Source organism: Sturnus vulgaris, chromosome 3, assembly GCF_052056855.1.
Source record: "Sturnus vulgaris isolate bStuVul1 chromosome 3, bStuVul1.hap1, whole genome shotgun sequence".
In the NCBI taxonomy this organism is placed as follows: Eukaryota; Metazoa; Chordata; class Aves; order Passeriformes; family Sturnidae; genus Sturnus; species Sturnus vulgaris.
In genome coordinates this window covers 17703474-17722257 of record NC_142245.1, presented here as the reverse complement: position 1 = coordinate 17722257, position 18784 = coordinate 17703474, and the positions used below count along the sequence as shown (strand labels likewise).

Genomic DNA, 18784 nt, shown 5'->3' with positions numbered 1-18784 from the left:
TAGAATTACCCTACTGAATGAAACATTTGGAACAGGATTTTGCTGTAAATCAACAGCAAGCTGCATAAGTAAATTGAAAACTTTCTCTTCAATTTTTGAGAAAGCCTAACTTCTCTAGAGCACTGCATAAAAAGCTAAATAACAGAATAAAATAACAGCTAACATTTCTTGGCTGCCTTAAATTTCTTTTAAAATCACATGCACATGTGAGTAATCTCATCAATATAAAGAAAGCCTTCATGCTCAATGCTCTTCTTGGGCAAAAATGTCTCATCTTCTGGCTGAGAGGCAGAATGTTCCTTTATGGTTATATCAGTTGACATCTATTGTGCAGGAAACATGAGAAACAACACAGCAGACAGAACACCTATACAGAAACCTGCCTAGATTGCAAGTTTATCTTCAAATATTCAACCATGCTATGCTAAAAAAAAAGCTTTTAACAGATAAAGTTAAACAAAGTATTAATGGAAGCAAGGTGGTAAGACATGGTAGCTTATTAAGAAATAGCACATCAGGCAAATACTCATTTTTCTGGGCAATAATGCAATGCATGCCTGCGTTAACATTCAGCACCAACTGATGTGACAGACTGACAAAACCCTTTTGTCCTACATCTGAAAGCAATCAAACAGATCCAAGTCCTAGTTGACTAGTAAGTTTGCAGGTGTTAATATCAAAACAGACTAACCTTTAGCCCTTCTACTTCACTTTCCAACTGTTTAGAGTACTGTTCACTCCTCTCTCGCAATTTCCTGTCTTTGGATGCCTCAGCAGCTGCAGCTTCAGCTTGGACTTCCAGCTACAAAAGTACATACGTTTTTAATAGATAGGATTCTGTATTTTGTTTCCAAAATCTATTAATGGTTTTCAATGCAAGAGAGAAATCTTCAGCACCAAACTGAACACTTCAAAATCTTAGAAAACAAAATTGGTACTGTTTGAAACAACAGACAAAAGGTTAAAGATTTACAAATAAATAAAATACTCAAAAAACCTTACATATAACTTATTTCATAGAGTCTAAACAGTCTTCTCACCACTTACTTCTTTTTTAAGTCTCTCTGTTCTGCGTAACTCTTGCCTTAAACTTTCTACTTTTTGCATCACCACTTCCATTTCTTCCTCCTTATCTCGGAGCTGGCGGGCAAGCTTTTGTTTTTGAGAGTGCAAGTCTGTCAGCCGCTCGTTCATCTCTGAGAATTCCTGCATTGCCAATTTCCGCTGGCTGTGTGCATCTTTCAGCTCTTTGGCTTGGGATTTTAATCTGTCACTAGACTCTGCCAGTTCCTATAGTTTAAAAAAAGAATTCAGTAATAAACCTAGAAAGCTACAAGGCCAATTCTGTCTTTGGATGCGCATCTAACGCGTTCTCCAGAGTGAAGAGAAACTACATATTCTTTTTTATTTCATGAATGCATCTACAATACAGATTACATGCCTCTATAAATAAGGAAAGAGGCATATTTTACACTACTAGAGTAAGTCAAACTCCAAAAATGTAAACCAAGTAGGAATTACTCCATTATTACAGGTAAACACAATGGTTTTCAAGCACTTGCATTACAATATAAAAATACCTTGCTTTCTTAATGCAAAAATGTCATTAGCACTGGTTTTTAAAAATTCCTTAAATAAATTACAAGAATCTCAAGTGCTAAATTATTAAATCTGAATGGAAAACTCTGCACTAAGAAAATTTTTACTCAAGAAGCTTTAGAAAACTGGCCTGCAATGGCAAATATGATTTCCATACACTGTACCTTAATACCAAATATCAGAGAAAGTTTCAGGCAACAAAACACTGCAGTGAATAAAAGCAATATACGATAACTATTCTTTTCAAAGAACCAGCATGAAATAACACTGCTAGTGCAGTGATAACTCCACACCACAATACCTTCACAAAGCTTGCTGTGCCCGAGGTTTGTGCCACCACACTACCAATGAGGGACCACAACAGTTTAAATAGTTCAGTAATGTTCAGTCAAACCAGAGCAGAAAAAAGAAGCAAGGAAAAGCAAATATCAGGATAAAAAGAAGACCAACAGGAAGAATTAATATTTGGCACTGCTGACATCCATGTAAATCTAAAAACATTTCTAATGTTCTTAAAAAGAGGTCCTAATCACTATGAGTTGGTTTAGAAGAGAGATGGTCTTCCTGGGACAAACTGGCAGCTTTCAAAATTTTAAGAACCTTAAGGGTTAGAAGAAACAGTGTTAAACTGAGCTGACACATCAACTTTAGTGTGGACTCTATAATACTGGGCCAATACAATCATGATGAAAAACAGGTTTTATGTATTTCACACCTGATTACAGGTTGATTTAATAATGAATACAGAAAAGGGCCATGAAATAGCACAGTATGTTATAAATAAGAAAACAAGACCTCAGGGAGATAGAGAAGAAAAAATAAAATCCAGTATTCTTTACCTGTAGTTATATCAAATTACTTTTCTATCTTCGTTTGGGCAATTTTTTACATCTCCCTTCTAGAAACACTTCTGTGACACCGCCTTAATACCATTCTTCACATTTTTTCACTGTTAAAGTCTCACCCATACTTCAGATTAAATTGTCTGGAATAGTTCTTGTCTACTCAGTCTTCTAACCCCTATCATTATCACCTAAATGTGAAGCTATAAAACCTTTTTTGTAGCCACCATGCAATTTGGATTATGGAGTTGTTCACTATCTGTAGGCAGTCGCTTAGGGAGCACCCAGCAGTCATACACACAACATGTTAAATAATATCCTTTTCTTCAACAAAAAAAAAAGATAGAAAGCTAAGTAGGTCATGCTACACACTTGTTATCTGCTCATTAGTTTTACAATTGAAAGTTAATACAAGCAAAATGAACAAAAATAAAACAGTCTTGAGGGTTTACAACAGTCGCTGACAAAATGATTTTTTTACCTTATTAAGATCTTCTCTCTCCTGCTTCAGTGTTCTGACTTGCTTCTCAAAAGCCTTTATTTGTCTGGAAGCATCATCCAATTCCCTCCTTGCAGTGCTGGCCTCCTCGAGTTGCTGTTCCAGCTGACCAGATTCTAGAAAAAGCAGCAGAACTCCAAATATTCTAAGGGAAAAATCGTAATTCTAGAATAGCATAGCCTAGCTGCTTGAAGCCACTTCAATATTTTTTCTGGTTTCCATTTAATCACAAAACAAGGCAATTCTTATTCTTAGAATAGGGAGCAGGTTATTTCAGCTGCCATTATCTGCTTTTAAGGGAACAGAATAAAAGGTCACAGCTTGCTGGAATACAACACAAAAATGGTAACAACTCTTCTTCTCACATTATAACAACCATGCTCTATACATAATTCTGTAATGTATCCTTTAACACAACTTATACATCTGACTTTTATGTGCTGTGATGTAATATATAATACATCTTTTATTACACTGCAATTATAAAGAGTCTCTCTCCTCCTCCCAATTTCCCCCAAAAAGAAACAGTAAAAATAATGGGTCACTCAAGAGCTGGCAAGTGTTCTCCTGTCGATACCCTTAAAATTAACTTCAGCTGATTTTACTTAATTCTAGTGTGAAAAGCACTTGTTTTTATGTGATCTGCTTTATTACTACTATAAATAAAGGAGAACTATTGCAGCCAGTTTCTTACCAACAGTCAGTTACACAGTGACAGTATATTTCTATGGCACAGTTAAATAATGTCATAAAAATACCTTCAAATTCTACACGAAAAACTGAAATTCATAAAATATGGCAACTGAATTTTTCTAGATAGTGAGTGGGGTGTTTTCTTTGCCTCGTGGTCTTTACTTTAAAAAGACTTTAAAGCAAGATATATAGGAAGGTAAGTTAATTCCAAGTTCTATGAAATCACTGGACATGTTGTCTTTTATCTCAGTTGTGGGCAGGTCTTCAAACCACTTGTATTTACCCAAAGAACAGGAACCCATCTATACTCTTAATAACAGTCTTTAACTACATTTTCATAAATCTAACCCTTAGAGACTGGCTCTTGGAAAACTCAAATATAAAAACACATATATTTTTAAGAGGGTTAATTTCTGAAACACAAGAATTTTATAAGCAAATTAATATCATTAGCTTATACCCAGAAAAATATTCACTATTGTTTTAATTCACTGACTCTTGTTTAAAAATTTAAAAGAATGCACTTAAAAAAAAAGGGTTGTAGCTCAAAGCCAGAAATTATTAACTGCCTCTCTTATGTCGTCTACTCTGAAGTCACCAGTGAAAAGAAAGTTTATATATGGCTCTGCTGAGCCAAAATAAATCTCTCTTCTGTGCACGAACTACTTTGTTCCATGGCTCTGTTTTCTTCTTGCATTGCTGCCCTTTACATATTTGGCAATATTAAAGATTCCTCAAAGTTTTCTCCTATGTAACTTAGCGAACAAAAATTATAACTTTGACCTCAAAAATTGAAAGCATATGCTAGCTTGTCATTTCCTGGAAAACCAGAGAGACAAGAAAAATGTATTTTTTTAAGTCCTACCAGTGACACTCCTGAATTTGACACAATTTTGAGTTCATTCTTTATTACCTTTTTAAGCAGGTGTTTACTTACAGCTTCAGAAAAGGCAGTAAGACAGGTTAAAGAATATAAAAAAAAGCTACGTGTAACATATGTGTTTTAAATGGTAATTTTCCATTTAATCACCCTAGTTGTAACTAACATTTTAGATAATATATGCAAACGCTCACTGTAATATATTATTATTTTACATTTAGTTGCCCAGAAGACGAGCCCAAAGCATAAAAAGTTCAGCTCAGCACCTCAACTGAACCTTCCTAAAGTTCATCAGAGCTAGTAAAGAAATTAGATCTTTTAAAGGCTATCCAGAAAACCTGGAACTAGCTCCCCTATATTTGGAAGCATTCAGACATGGCCATCACTTGGTTTGTTTCTGTATTCTGCCATAAATATAGTTCTAAAATCTACCTCAAAACCCCCGTAAAATCAAGTAAAATAGAACATTCTCTTCTTATTTTATCAAATTTGCTTGTATTATTTACACCTTAAGGCACAAATGAACAAATGGCTGGATGAGACAAAGCATATACTGACAAAGTTGTGTGGTGACTGGTGATGGGTTAGACAAGTCTACATCTTCCTCATTTGATCCCAACATTTACTTCCAAACCAAACTCCAAAACTACACTTTATGTCCAGGAATAAATACTTAAATATGTATGTGGTGTGAAGCAGAAAATTACTTTAGGAAAAACCTTCTCAGTATTGACCACCTTCACCAAACTTTGACTTCTTTTCAATTTGAAAAAGGATAGCAGATGTGTTGGGGAATTTTTCCACACCTTCACTATTTTTTTTTTCATTACCAAAGGAAGTGAGTGCTGCTTTCAGCAATGAACTAAGTTGCAGCTCAATAGTAAAGAATAAAATATAATTTAAGGCTGATCCTGATGTTTTTCTGTGAATGACTGCTCTCATTCAAAAGCTGTAATTGTAAATGTTGCTTTTCCGTGGTCCCAAAGACTCCAAACCTGATCTAAGGCTTGTTGCAGAGACAGGGTTTCTGATCATGCTGTCTTTATCCTCATTATAGCAGCAAGAGGAGGGGCATTTGGCTGGAGCAAAAATTTCACAAAAGCTTTTGTCCTGATATAGTGCCAACATGGCATCACTCAAACCAGAGTGATCCTCCCTAAGCCATGTTCCTATCCAAAAATAATGCCTATGGTACAATACAAAACTGCTGCATCACGCCAGAGCAGCTGTCCAACTGTGTATTTGTAAGAGGCTTTTTTCAGGCTGCACAGTTTCAACAGGCTGTAATCTATGTCCTGCACTCTGCAGTTCACACATAGCTGTTCCTGCCCCATAGGGCAGCTGCAGAGTCTAAACACATCAAGTGTCTGCAAGTCAAGTTCAAGTTACTCTTTCTGTGGGTGTTGCTGCTGGCATTTCTGACACTTTCAGGAACTGAATGAAGTCCTGTCACAAATACAAACCAGAACAAATGTTTTCTGTAGTTTCCTCCTACCTTACTGGCTGTTTCTTTCTCCCTTGCCTCAGACAAGATATGGACATATAATACAGATGTATCTACCACTACTTGTCACTGATCTTTCACACAAAACACAGACATTTTCTTATTCCTGTAAGATTAATTGGGGTTTTCTCCCCTGTTTCTCTGGTTCCAGACATGATACCTAATAGTCTCTTGTTAATTTTCCTAAAAAAAAGAATCCTGCTATGTGTCCTTTCTTCCTTTTTTTGAGACATCTCTGCTCTTAATATCCTATTTTAAAGACAGGATTATGGAGACAGATAGCAGGAGTCCTATGCTTAAAAAAAAAAAATCACCATGAAAGAAAATTCCCTTTAACTTAATTCAGAATATCAAATCAAGAATACTGAATACTAGCCTTTAAAGCAGGCTAAAAAGATATTAGCTAAACAGACAGCAAATCAGTTCACTCATAGCTATATTCAATATAGTGGTGCCATATAAGTCCTCTCTCTCAAAGTTCTTAAAACATGAATTGTCCAGAATCTGGGAAAGTAACACTGGAAAAAGATGGATCTCCCCCTAAAGATGGATCTTCTCCAGTTGCCTCTGTCAAACACACATAATGGGCTAAGTAGATCTTTGCTTTCTGACTGGTTTTAGAGTCCTGATGAAAGGCAGCATAACATTAATTTTAAAAATTTATCTTTTTGGCTGCATAGATTTCAAAAACGCTTTTCAAACTTACAGTACTGAGGTACTTGACAGCCAAAACTTTAGTTTTCATAAAATCTTCAAGAACTCTCAGAAGTAAAGAAAATAGATGTTCAGTTTTGAAAGGAATGAGAGCTCATTGAAAGCAGAGCTGAAAGGTGGCTCCTCTCCTCTCCTCTCCTCTCCTCTCCTCTCCTCTCCTCTCCTCTCCTCTCCTCTCCTCTCCTCTCCTCTCCTCTCCTCTCCTCTCCTCTCCTCTCCTCTCCTCTCCTCTCCTCTCCTCTCCTCTCCTCTCCTCTCCTCTCCTCTCCTCTCCTCTCCTCTCCTCTCCTCTCCTCTCCTCTCCTCTCCTCTCCTCTCCTCTCCTCTCCTCTCCTCTCCTCTCCTCTCCTCTCCTCTCCTCTCCTCTCCTCTCCTCTCCTCTCCTCTCCTCTCCTCTCCTCTCCTCTCCTCTCCTCTCCTCTCCTCTCCTCTCCTCTCCTCTCCTCTCCTCTCCTCTCCTCTCCTCTCCTCTCCTCTATATGGTTCTATTGCCCACCTTGTGCTGATTTATCTGGTCATAAGTTGATTAAATTTTCTCCATCTAACAGCATTTTCCTTGTTTAATCGAGTTAATTAAAGTCATGAGAGAGTGCAGGGAATGCACAGATTGAGAAGGTGCCATGCAACTGTAGGCAGGACTTATTTTGGTGGCAGTTTTCTTTTAGTTCTGCTGCTGGAAGTGCAGCCTCGTGGCCCATTGTATCCTCTCCCATGCACTACTCCTTACCTGGAAAACCCAAATTGAATTTGGAGAAAATGCTGAGGTACAGTGGAAGAGTGAGGGGCAAAATGAAAAGTAAAAACAGATTGGAAAATTCTTTTATAAAGCCAAGGAATACTAGCATTACAATTGGAGACAAAACCCCCAAACTTGACAAAATAGAGTTTTCTATTACAGCTTTTCCATTAGTATTTTTAACACACCTGTTATCTGTTTCTTCAACTTTTCAATTTCTTCTTTCAAACTTTTAATTTCTAAATCTTTGCTTGCCGTGATTGGGCCGTCCACTGTTGAATACTGCAGAGCCTGCACTGTCTGGGTAGACTCTAGAAAAAGATGGAAGAGAGAAAGACAAATAACACATCTGAGGAGATCAAAGAGATACTACTGATAAATTAAGACATGTCAAAAGATCCTGCACTGGGCATTCTGCAATTTGTAACTTCCAACTATTAAGTGACAACTTTTCAGTAACTGTCAGCTGGACACACTAAGTTCTTAGAAGTTTTAAGAATGAAATGTTTATGCCATTATGCCATAGTGACCAAGGTACAGTGAGAACAAAGCTAGCATAAGAAGTTGCATACATGGCGTATTTCAGACATAAAGAGTAACAGGAATTTGTGAACAGAAATAATGAAGAGAATTCCTTTCTGCTCGAAAGCATTTCAGAATGTATATTTAATTCTTTTTCCACAGCCTTACAAAACTGCAGGTTAATCTAAGTTTAAAAAGTGATGGAATGATTTTTTAAAAAGATTATACCTTGCAGTTTTCTGCTAAGTTCAAGCTTTTCTTGTTCTAGACGTCTTATTCTCCTCTCATAAGCTTCTGTTGCTAAACTATCCTCCAAAGTTCTTTGAATGCTGGCATCAAGATCCATGGAGGGTGGTCCAGCTGTCAGTCTTAGACAGCTGCGGTCTGAAAGCACACTGGGGGAAAAAAGTAAATAGTATTGGATTTTACAACAGCCTGTTTTAAAATAGTGCTATAAAAACATCAACCAATAAACAGTTTGTTTAAGTTGTTAATTACTATGCCATTTATTATAACATCAAAGAATACCTTGTTAGTATGTGCTCATTGGAAATTGAAATAATTTTTACCTAGCATGCCTGATCTCAATGCATTTTTGTTACACAGAAGTGGATGAACTCCTAATTAAAAATCATTACGGACAGTCTATAGCAAAGTTAGCAAAAAGCAACAACCTAGCCAGTAAGATAACAATAATAATTCATTTGAGAATAATTAATCAAGTATCACAAATGCTTTAAAGACAAGAATCACTAAAAAGGGTGCGAAATTATCCCATAACAACCAGGGCATGGACATGTCAGAAATGCTGTGGCTACACATGTACACATGCTACTACTTATGCAAATAATCCTTTTGAAGTCTAGGACATTCTAGGACATAGCCACATTCCCAGCAGAAACACAGGCCTGTTTTTTCAATGGTTGTAAACACTTTCTTTATTTTCATAAACAAGGAGCATACAAGGGACTTCACTGTTTAGTTTAGCAACACAAATAGTGAAATAAATTCTACATTAATACCAGATATCAATTAAAGTAATTTTTACAGAGTTTCTATTCAGACTTACAGAAGTGTCAAAGGGCTAGAAATAAAACTGCTTTTAATGTCTAATAAACTAAGTTCTGCCAGGGTTCACACATCTAGTCTTAACTTTGTCATATGCAGTTAATATTATACATTCTCTAATAACTACCTTTCTCATCAAAACTCCCCTGAGCACAGGTACTGACCTTTACATATATGTAAATTTTACCTGCACAGAACTCATTCTTTTGAACAGATGGCCTCTTAAGATTATGGTAATTTCCTCAATAAACCACATTCTTTGGAACATATTGAACAGATATCAAAGACAGAAAGTTAGAATACTGTGCAACTATCCTACAGACAATTTTAGAACTCTTAACTTACCAGCTACTTGTATATGTGAAACCCACAAATGGTAAATGATGGCCAGAAAATGCAGTGTGGGATGGTGGAGGCATTGTTTCCTAGGAAAATAACAGGACAGTTGAGTAAGCAGTATCCTACTGGACTTAAAAGAAACAGATTTTCCAGTTTAACCATATGAGAAGTGTTAGTGATAGTATGATACGAACTATATTCACTGTCATCCTTATCTACAGCCCAAATATGAAACAGCATCAACTAAATCCCTTTATAATAGCATTAAGCATATATTAAAGAAAGAGCATGCTGACATAAAAATGCTTTTCTAATTAAATGGGCTATTGTTGGAGGAAAGCAGAATATTACACATATGACATGTCAATTTATTCTTTCTTTTTTCTAAGAAGCTCTTAGCACCAAGAGCAACACCTTTTATTCCCTGCTGTACTCCTCTCTGCTATTCAGTCAACAGGGCTTCTTGCCTGTAGAATTACCAGCCCACTTCTGAGTGAGCCATCTCTATTTGGAGAGAAGAAAGAAGTAATACAACAGAGTGTTCTAATCCCATTAGTGCTTTGACCATTCCTTCATTCTTTGCTTCTCTTTCTTGACAGACAAAGAACTACAAACCAAGACAAATCTTTGAGTTTCTCTTCAGGTTAAAAAAATGCTGTTGTTATTTTACTTGGACTATTTGAAGTTCTAATAATCTTAAATGCTCTATTAAAAGCTTCCTGTTGAACTCCAAGATGCAAGGTTTATATTGCTCTACTAGAGATGGCCCTAACAGCCACCAAAAGAAAACCCCCAAGAAAACGATTATTGCACTGGAAGTGCTAAAAGATTACAAACTGCCAGAAAAGGTATGTAACAATTTCTTTCTACACCTAAACAAAAATGAAGAAAGGAACCAGTTGTACATTTCTTTCATATAAAACTCAGCAGGAAAGGACAAGGAGTAAGACTGAAATTACCTTTCCAGTGGTGGTGTCAGATATATTACATCACAACCTTGTCCTCTTAAGCGGACAAAAAGCTTCATGTTATAAAAGAGCTCCCAAACAACACAAATGGTATTGCTAGATTGTGCAAATTCATGAAGCTGAGTACTTTGGAAACTAAGGACTAGACCAAATTACAAAGCCCTTAACTCTCCACTGAATCATAATAAAAATATCAATTATTACAGATTACTATGGTTAGAAAAAGTAAAATTTTAATTCTCCTTTACATTTTGTTTTCACCTTCCTTAGATTTGAACTTCAAAACTGTCTTTACCAATAACTTCAAAAGTATCAAATGCTTAATTGCATGATTTTAACAGCCCACATGACAATGCTCAGGTACCACACAGGTTACTTTTCTAAAATACCATATCTATTGATAATAAGGTATGATTCTGTGAAAGTATCTGTTTTGCAGAGATCAAGATACATATCTCCCACTGCCTGTGTGAATTTAACTGTACAACCACGCTGAGAAAATTGTAACTGAATCTATCATACCTCTCAACAAGGCTACTAAACCAAACAGTTAAAAGCTAAAACCCAGCACAACTTAGGCTGCCTGAACAGCACAGTTTTGCACTTTATGCTTGTGTGTATGCTCAACATACTTTTTACATTTCATTATTATGTATATAATTTTTCCATGGGACTACAGTCTCATTCAAAGTTCAGGAAGAATAACAATCATGGCTTTTCAACACTGTCTTTTATCTTCAGCGTTGGGTTTTCCTCATTTGCTCTATGCAATTCAAATCTTGCCAAGAATTAAAAAAAAAAAAAAAAAGTCTCATGGGCTTATCTTCTGTGGTGCTGACTTCTATAACAGCAGTGCGAGTATGTGGAACTTCATCAAAAGATATGTATGAAATATGGAGGAGAAAATACCTCCAAGTTATATATAAGGAATTTGAGGCAAAGCAATATGAAATACGTCTACCAGTCAAAGCAAAAATGTAAAATATTCTCAGTCGTGCAATGCCTTAGGCTAGGCTTTTTCAGCAGTTCTGAGATACTAGGTGTGAAAAGAAATGGCAAGAAAATAACATCCTTATATTAAAACAGAACAAAACCTTCAGATGTTTCAAATTAGGAAACTGAAAAAGAAGCTCTAGAAACCAGCATTCATCTCTAACAGTTCAGGGGCACTGCTTTTCACCCCCAAATGTCTAAAGCTAATTAAGAATTGGACCCGGTTTTCTCAGCTGAGACTCCAGTAACTCAGCAGAGGAGCACTGTTTCCTCACCTGCAGGTCCCTGTTTCTTCACAATGGTAAAGCATTCACACTGCTCAGGCACAGTTTGAGAGCCTCAGGTGGGAGACTGGGCTCTAAAAAGAAGGAGTGGTGGAATGGACAACACTAAAATGTGTGAACAACCTCCAAAAGGTAATTCAGCTTCATAAACAAAGACCTGCTGTATACAGCATCCACTCCAGCTACTCCATCCTCATAGCTGTTGATGGACAAAATAATATGCAAACAGGTATGTGAAGACTGTATAAACAAGTTCTAAGATATAAATACTTCCGTTGTGGAGGGTGGTGGAAATATCAGATGCAAATGAGGAAAAAAAATCAAAAAATGCAAGTCACCCTATGCAGCTACACTGATTTGCTTTATTTGCCCATAATAAAAGGGCTCTGAGATTTAATCAGAGATCACAGAATCATTTAGATTGGAAAAGACCTTCAAGATTATTGAGTCCAGCCATTAACTGTCAGGCCCATCATTAAATAACTTTCCTAAGGACCACATCTACATGTGGTTTAAATCCTTCAGTGAGAGTTGACTCCACCACTTTCATAAGCAGCCCTTTTGGTAAAGAAATTTTTCCCAATATCCAAACTAAACCTCCCCTGGCTCAACTTGAGGCCATTTCCTTTTGTCCTGTGGCTTATTACTTGGGAGAAGAGACTGACACCCACAAAGTGTTTAAGCCAAAGTGTTTTCCAAGTGTTTTAATGTGCAGCTGGAGAAAAGGGTATGAAAATAATGATCATCTTCTCTATATCAATTCATGTTGCCTCTTATCTGCAGGCTCAGAAAATTGAGTGAAACTGAGAGGCACATGCAGTTCAGAAAACAAAAGCAAAAGTGGTGAAAATGCTTTACCTCACACATAAATAGCAGGTTTCTGCATCTTTCAACAGACACACAAACAAACACACCCAAAGGTATTTCCAAGGAGAAAACACAAGGCATTCCTCCAATGCTAAGAGATTTATCATCTGTCAAAGCTCCTTTTTAAAAGCATAGAAACAGAAAGTCTGGTAAAATCAATAGTTGCAGAGCGCTTTAAGCAAAGGCAAAAAAATATTTTCTTGTTCCTAAGAAATGGCTGTAATAGTTCTCCTACATTTCCCAAAACTCAAGTCGGAGAAAAGGCTGGAAAAAGTTCAGTAGAAATGAACTGAATGGAATCCAACACCAATATGAGCAATTAGAGTAGAGCAATAAAATACAGCAAAATGCAATGTGCAAACTTATACTAAGTCTTAACAATGCTCTGCTAGAAACAGTCTTGCAGGCTATCTGTATGTAAATTTATTACTCTTTATAAGACATGGACACGAAACTTGTTACTGCAACAGATGTATATTAGCTAAAGACACGTACAGCTACAATGAATTTACAAAAGTTATCCCAACGCTGGTATGATTTTAGGACCAGCCTACAAACTATGAAAGTATTCCCTTCTCAGTTCTTTAAATCAACACCTAGCTGTTACTTATGCAGAACACAGTGAAATAAACTGCCTTTTCCATACATTTTGTCACAAAGTACACTACAAAGGCCGATTAATCAAAATGTTAATATACTTACAGAGTTTTTTAAGCAATCATCATCCACATCGAAGTTTGATGTATCAGTAGGGCTGCTGACTTCTGGGATGTAAGGTGCCTCACAGTTCCTAATGTTGTCCCAGTCAATCCCAGCAAAAAATGGATGGTTCTTAAAGTCTTCTATTCCATTTTGTCCAAGTCGATGCTCTCTGCTACAAATGAGCCTTCGGATGAGGTCCTTTGCACTTTCAGAGACATCTGTCACTTGAGCAGGAAACTGAAACCTCTCCTTAAAGATTAAAATAAGAGGAAATAGTTTATTACCAAGAAAAAGTTGGTAAAATTACCTTCTTACTGAAAATCATTATACAGAAAAAGAAATGTGCAAATACTCCAGCTCTGAAATACATGCAGTAAGGTTTCAAGGAAAAGACTTATGCTAAGGATAGAAACTATTAAGATTTTTTGTCTTCTAGTTTTTCTCCTTTATTTTAATTTCTCTTACACTACAGTTGTTGAATTCTACAGCTAGCTGCATGTAGAACATCTTAGAACTTTCTGCGTAAGCCAAGGAATGGGTTCACCAGAAGAAAGAAACACAACAGGATTGATGTCATGTAGCCAAGACAGACTCCACAGAGTGAATTAACATCTATGTTTCCAAACCCAGATTTTAAGTTTTAGTCTTATCCTAAAGCAAAGTCATCTGCAATCTTTAACCATTAACTCGCTACATGAAAACATATATTTTGCTTTACATTTATGAACACTTAACATAATTAGTACATAAAAACTTATTTTTAAACACGTGTTCAAGTTACCCCATTATTAAAAATTAGCTTAGAGACAGACAGAAAGTGCACTAACTTTGTGGTTCATTATTTTCCCATAGGTCTCCACCAAGGACTCAGCATAAAAGGGCGTTTCTCCATAAAGCATTTCATACATGCAAACGCCCAGGGACCACCAGTCACACTCGGGCCCATACTTCCCTTTTCCATCTTCCATAGCCTGCAAGATTTCTGGAGAGATGTAGTCTGGTGTTCCAACTGCCACTGAAGATTGGACCTGGAGAAATTACATTTTTGGGATTAAAATCAACTTTCATCATTACAGACACTGTGGTACTGTTCCCATGTATATATAAATTTAGCCCAGCATTCCTGTCATGATAGAACAACTACCCACAAGCAAAAGCTTCTAAATTCATAAAGAAATACTTAAGCATCAAAGGCACTGCATTAATTACCATCCCAATAATAAACTTTTGCTAAACTGTTATCAATATTTAAAAACAGATAAAGGACAAAACCATCAATTGTCAGGATTAGAGCCAGTAAGCAATTATAGATTTGGTAATCACATATATTAGGTCAAATGCTTTGTAACCCCCTGGGACATGATCAAACATACTGGAATTACATTCTAGTCACACTTCCTATATACTGTGCAAATTTTAATGTACTAGAAGAACATCATCACATTTCAGTATCTCATCCTGCTCATACTAAAGCTTACATTTTCAATAAAGATTAGAGCTCCAAGCTTAAATCGAGAGATTCATAGTTCATAAACACCTACTTGGCACTGAGAGCACAGCTTCTCTATATTTATTCATGAATTGACTGTATGCCGAAAGGTTTTTAATATACTGCAAATCCAAGCAGCCTGCAGTTGTATTTTCAATAAAATTATATACCAGTTTCAATACAGTTATATGCCAATACCCTTTACATCCCAATTCCTCTGCCATAAGGCACCTTTTCCCTTTATCAGCACACATTTTGTGGCAATCAATGGACTGAACAAAAAATATTTAGGAATGCATCGTATCATTCTAATTTACCGTTCCATCTTCCATCAGTTTCAGACAAGAACCAAAATCTGCTAATCGAATATGTCCATTCATATCCATCAAGATGTTGTCTGGTTTTATATCCCTGCAATTAAACAAATTCCAGGATTAGTACAAAATGTATTGCATCAGTTGTATTCCAAGTATTAACTCTGCAATAGTATTTTCATTCAAAACCAGGAACCTGTCAGTACACAGGAGACAGTCACTCATCATATGGTGAAATTTGCACTAGAGACATTTCATGACAGGGGCTGTAGATCAGTCAAATCCTACAATGTTTCTTAATTTTAGTAAGAATTCTGTAGTTAAATTCCGCTCATGTCTCAAGGGTAGACAGGAGAATATACTTGCTCTGAGCTTTTGCATACAAAACTTTTAAATCATCTGAAGCATTTTAGTGAAATGCTCTCAAGTGGAAGATGCATACTTGTACTAGAGCTGGAAAACAACTCCTAGATTTTTCAGCAGAACAAAGGCCAATGAAGTCCTGAAATAGTCAAAGCATTTTTAGATTTACTGTCTTTCATTGACATTCTTCTCTCACATGAATCTCAGTTGACTATGTACATCTATCATACTTCTGCTGATGTGACCATTGTACACGTACATTGTACACTCCTGCAGCTCTGCCTGGCCAAACTCTGGCTGCCTCATTCAGGTCATGATGCAGATGGAACTACCCTTCTAAGCAGGCAACATAATAAATACTCCTTATATTGTACACTTGAGCTTTTTTTTGTCTCAGGCTTTTCTCCTAAGTGTACTGAAATACAGGTAGAGTGTATGCTCCTAGTATGCAGCTGACTAGGACAAAAGCTCTCAGTTATCAGAGGGAGATTTGTTGTTCAACTTGTAAACTAGGTTCAAATGTTGAAATTTCTTTTCAATTAAGTATAGGTATTAGAAATACACATCAAGCTACATTTAAAAAAATATGACATTATTTGATTCTTACACTATCCTTATCTATTATATTCAAAACATAAATTATAACTGTATGAATACAGGTCTACAAATATTTTCTCAGCAAACGATTTTAAGCTATAAGAATAAATCTCCAAAAATAAACGAAAAACAAGTGAAGTCCTCACTTTGCCTCATTCCCCAAACAACTCATAAAATGAACATCACTGATTGCTTTGCAGACAAATCTCAAAATATTCACAAGCTAAAACGTTTGCATTGCACCTGAGAGCAAATTTTGTTATTTGGGTTTTGGTGTTTTATTTTGTTGTTTTTTTTTTTTCCCCAACTAGAAATTGAGTTATAGACAAGGCTTACTGATAATTTACAATGGAAGAAAAATTAGAACCACACCTTAAACAACATTATAGAAGCTATGGCATAAAGGTATCATAATGTTACACACTCGGTGACAATTAATACAGTAACAATTTGTTGTTTGGAAGAAAAGTACTTCCTGAATTTGTGTTACTTAATGACAAGAGGCAGGCCCATGCTGAAAACAAACTTCAAGCACCTTTCAAATACATAGAAATATTTACAAAGTAGAAAGCAAACACTGCAAGAAATCATTCTTTCACAACTTGCAACTGAGCATAAACACAATTCTTTACTAAGTAAATCAGAAGGAATAACCAAGTCCATTCTCATAAGGCCATTCTTCCACTTGATTTTTGCTGACACTGAATTTGCCAAAGAATTGCAACCTCCAGACTGAGATAGTTTTGTTTGGTTTGCATTCACCCACCAAAAACATTCCTTAAACACGCTTCTAAATAAAAACAAACACATGCCATCGAGACTGCTGGAATTATAACTTCAGTTTAACACTGCAAAACCATGCACCTAAAATCCAGTTCCTCCTCGAAGCTGGACCTAGTTCAAGCTAAACAAAAACATGAGTCACCCTTGAGGCTTCATTTATCCATGTTCTATCTTTTAATATATTCCCAAGAGAAATAATAATAACATTAATAATCATCATCATCCCAACCTCTCCCATTCAATCTCACAAAACAGCAAGAAAACATGAAACATCTCATTGTGTTGTCAACATCATGCAAAACCAAACCTGCAAACAAAACTGAATGCACTTGAAGGAACAATGATTTCTTGCAGAGTGGCACTTGTAATGCTCAGTAATAACTTCATAACAATAGTTTTTACAGTTAAGAAGAAAAGACCAACTTAATAAATACAAATTCTTTTCAGCTCTTTTAACAGAAGCTATGGGCTATGAACAACTGTTCTGAATTCTGAACCACATTAATAAAGGACAGTTTGAAAGGCAAGAATTTCTGGTACCTGCAAAGCAGAGTAGGCTATAAGCAAAGGGAAAGAAAATTATGAGCCCCAGAGGGGAACAAGGAACGGGAGTAATTAGTGCCAGTGTAACTGAAGAGTGCAAAGGTGGTGATTATGGGAAAAAAGAATGTCTTAAACCCTGCATCTCTACTGATCCTGCAGCAGTTAGATTGCATTAGTATGATGAGTTTTGTTGCACGTTTTGTTTTGAATGACATTTGTTTACTCTCTTTGGTGATCAGAACTGATCTATCTCCTGTTCAAAAGAGAATACAGTAATCTTTCTTCACATTCACTTCACCTTCCCCAGCTTATTCACTGTATGGACTGGTTCCTTCTACTTCCATCTCAACTACATTTTTATTCCTGTATCTCCTAGACTCACCTCAAAAGCTGAGATGTCCAATCCTCCACAGCCTATCAACCCCAAATTTCCTCCTCTTCTATTTCCTTCTTTCTCTCTCAGCCTCTTCACTCCCAAGTCCTCATCTCCCTGCTTGTTCAAATTTAACTAATCTTTCTTTTTATCCTGTTTCAACTCTCAGCAGTCACTATTTACTCACAGTCCTGTTCCCACTGGCTTCGTATTCTTGTGATACAGGACAATTATCCTCTTTCCTCATGTCCAGTTCCTGTCCCATTTGCATAGCAATCTTCTTTGGCAACAAAAGGAGGAGAACTATCAGTAACAGAGACACTCCACACTGTCTCTAGTGTCTGTTTATCAGCATCTCCCCAAATTCCTTCAATATTACAGCCCTGAAGCAGTGCAAAGCTACAGCAGAAGAAAACTAAAAAGTATTTAGGGATCAAACTTTGCACACAGTTGTTTGGAACTCATAACAACTGGAATATTGGGGGAACAATTATAACCTGAAAATATCTAGGTGGGGGGGCAGAGGAATGAAAATACATCGGTGACTCATGGAGGATTCTCTCCTGAATTTCAAGTCTCCACATCCCACAGCAGATGATTTTCTCATTGGTTTTGTGGTAATTATTTTATTAATTGAAAATCTATATAAGAAAAGCAATCCATGCTTCTTGATCTTGTTTCTGGAAAGAGGAACACTTATTGCTTCAGGCAAATACTGAGGGAGGAAAATTCCAGACCAAGGAACTAAAATCTGGCAAAATTAATGAGCAAATAATGAAAAGTTATATGGTTTGGTGAATAGACCACTGGGCTGAATCTCTGTAGATAAGTTACCAGGTGATTGTGGGCAGACCATTTAAACATCACTCAACAAGAACCATGGTGCTCAGTCAAGCAACTCTGGCTAGAAGGCTGTGGAGCCCAAATACCCTGCTAACTCTGTATTTAGTTCACTGCAATAAAAGAAAAAGGTCAGCTCACTTAAAATATGAAATACTAATTCACTTTCAAGAAATATAATCATTTGAAAGGTATTTTATGAGCCAGATTTATAGTAGGAGCAAGTACTGAATCAGGACAATTGCTCTGACACCACTGTGCTCTCTCGAGAC

At 36.4% G+C, this 18784-nt stretch overlaps 1 protein-coding gene across 9 annotated transcripts in view; it reads right to left on the bottom strand.

The window, feature by feature from the left end:
• Positions 1–18784, bottom strand: part of CDC42BPA (CDC42 binding protein kinase alpha) — a 180973-nt gene that overhangs the window by 63913 nt on the left and 98276 nt on the right. For 7 of the 9 annotated variants that reach the window (XM_088161092.1, XM_088161084.1, XM_088161085.1 and 4 more), the window contains exons 7-15: positions 15017–15110; positions 14038–14238; positions 13211–13459; positions 9403–9482; positions 8218–8384; positions 7656–7778; positions 2923–3056; positions 1048–1290; positions 692–802 (exon numbers count right to left, since the gene is read on the bottom strand). In XM_088161092.1, the coding sequence (XP_088017218.1) occupies positions 692–802; positions 1048–1290; positions 2923–3056; positions 7656–7778; positions 8218–8384; positions 9403–9482; positions 13211–13459; positions 14038–14238; positions 15017–15110 (1402 nt within the window). The remainder of the gene's footprint in view (positions 1–691; positions 803–1047; positions 1291–2922; positions 3057–7655; positions 7779–8217; positions 8385–9402; positions 9483–13210; positions 13460–14037; positions 14239–15016; positions 15111–18784) is intronic. The other 2 variants (XM_088161088.1, XM_088161089.1) reach the window with 2 other exon arrangements.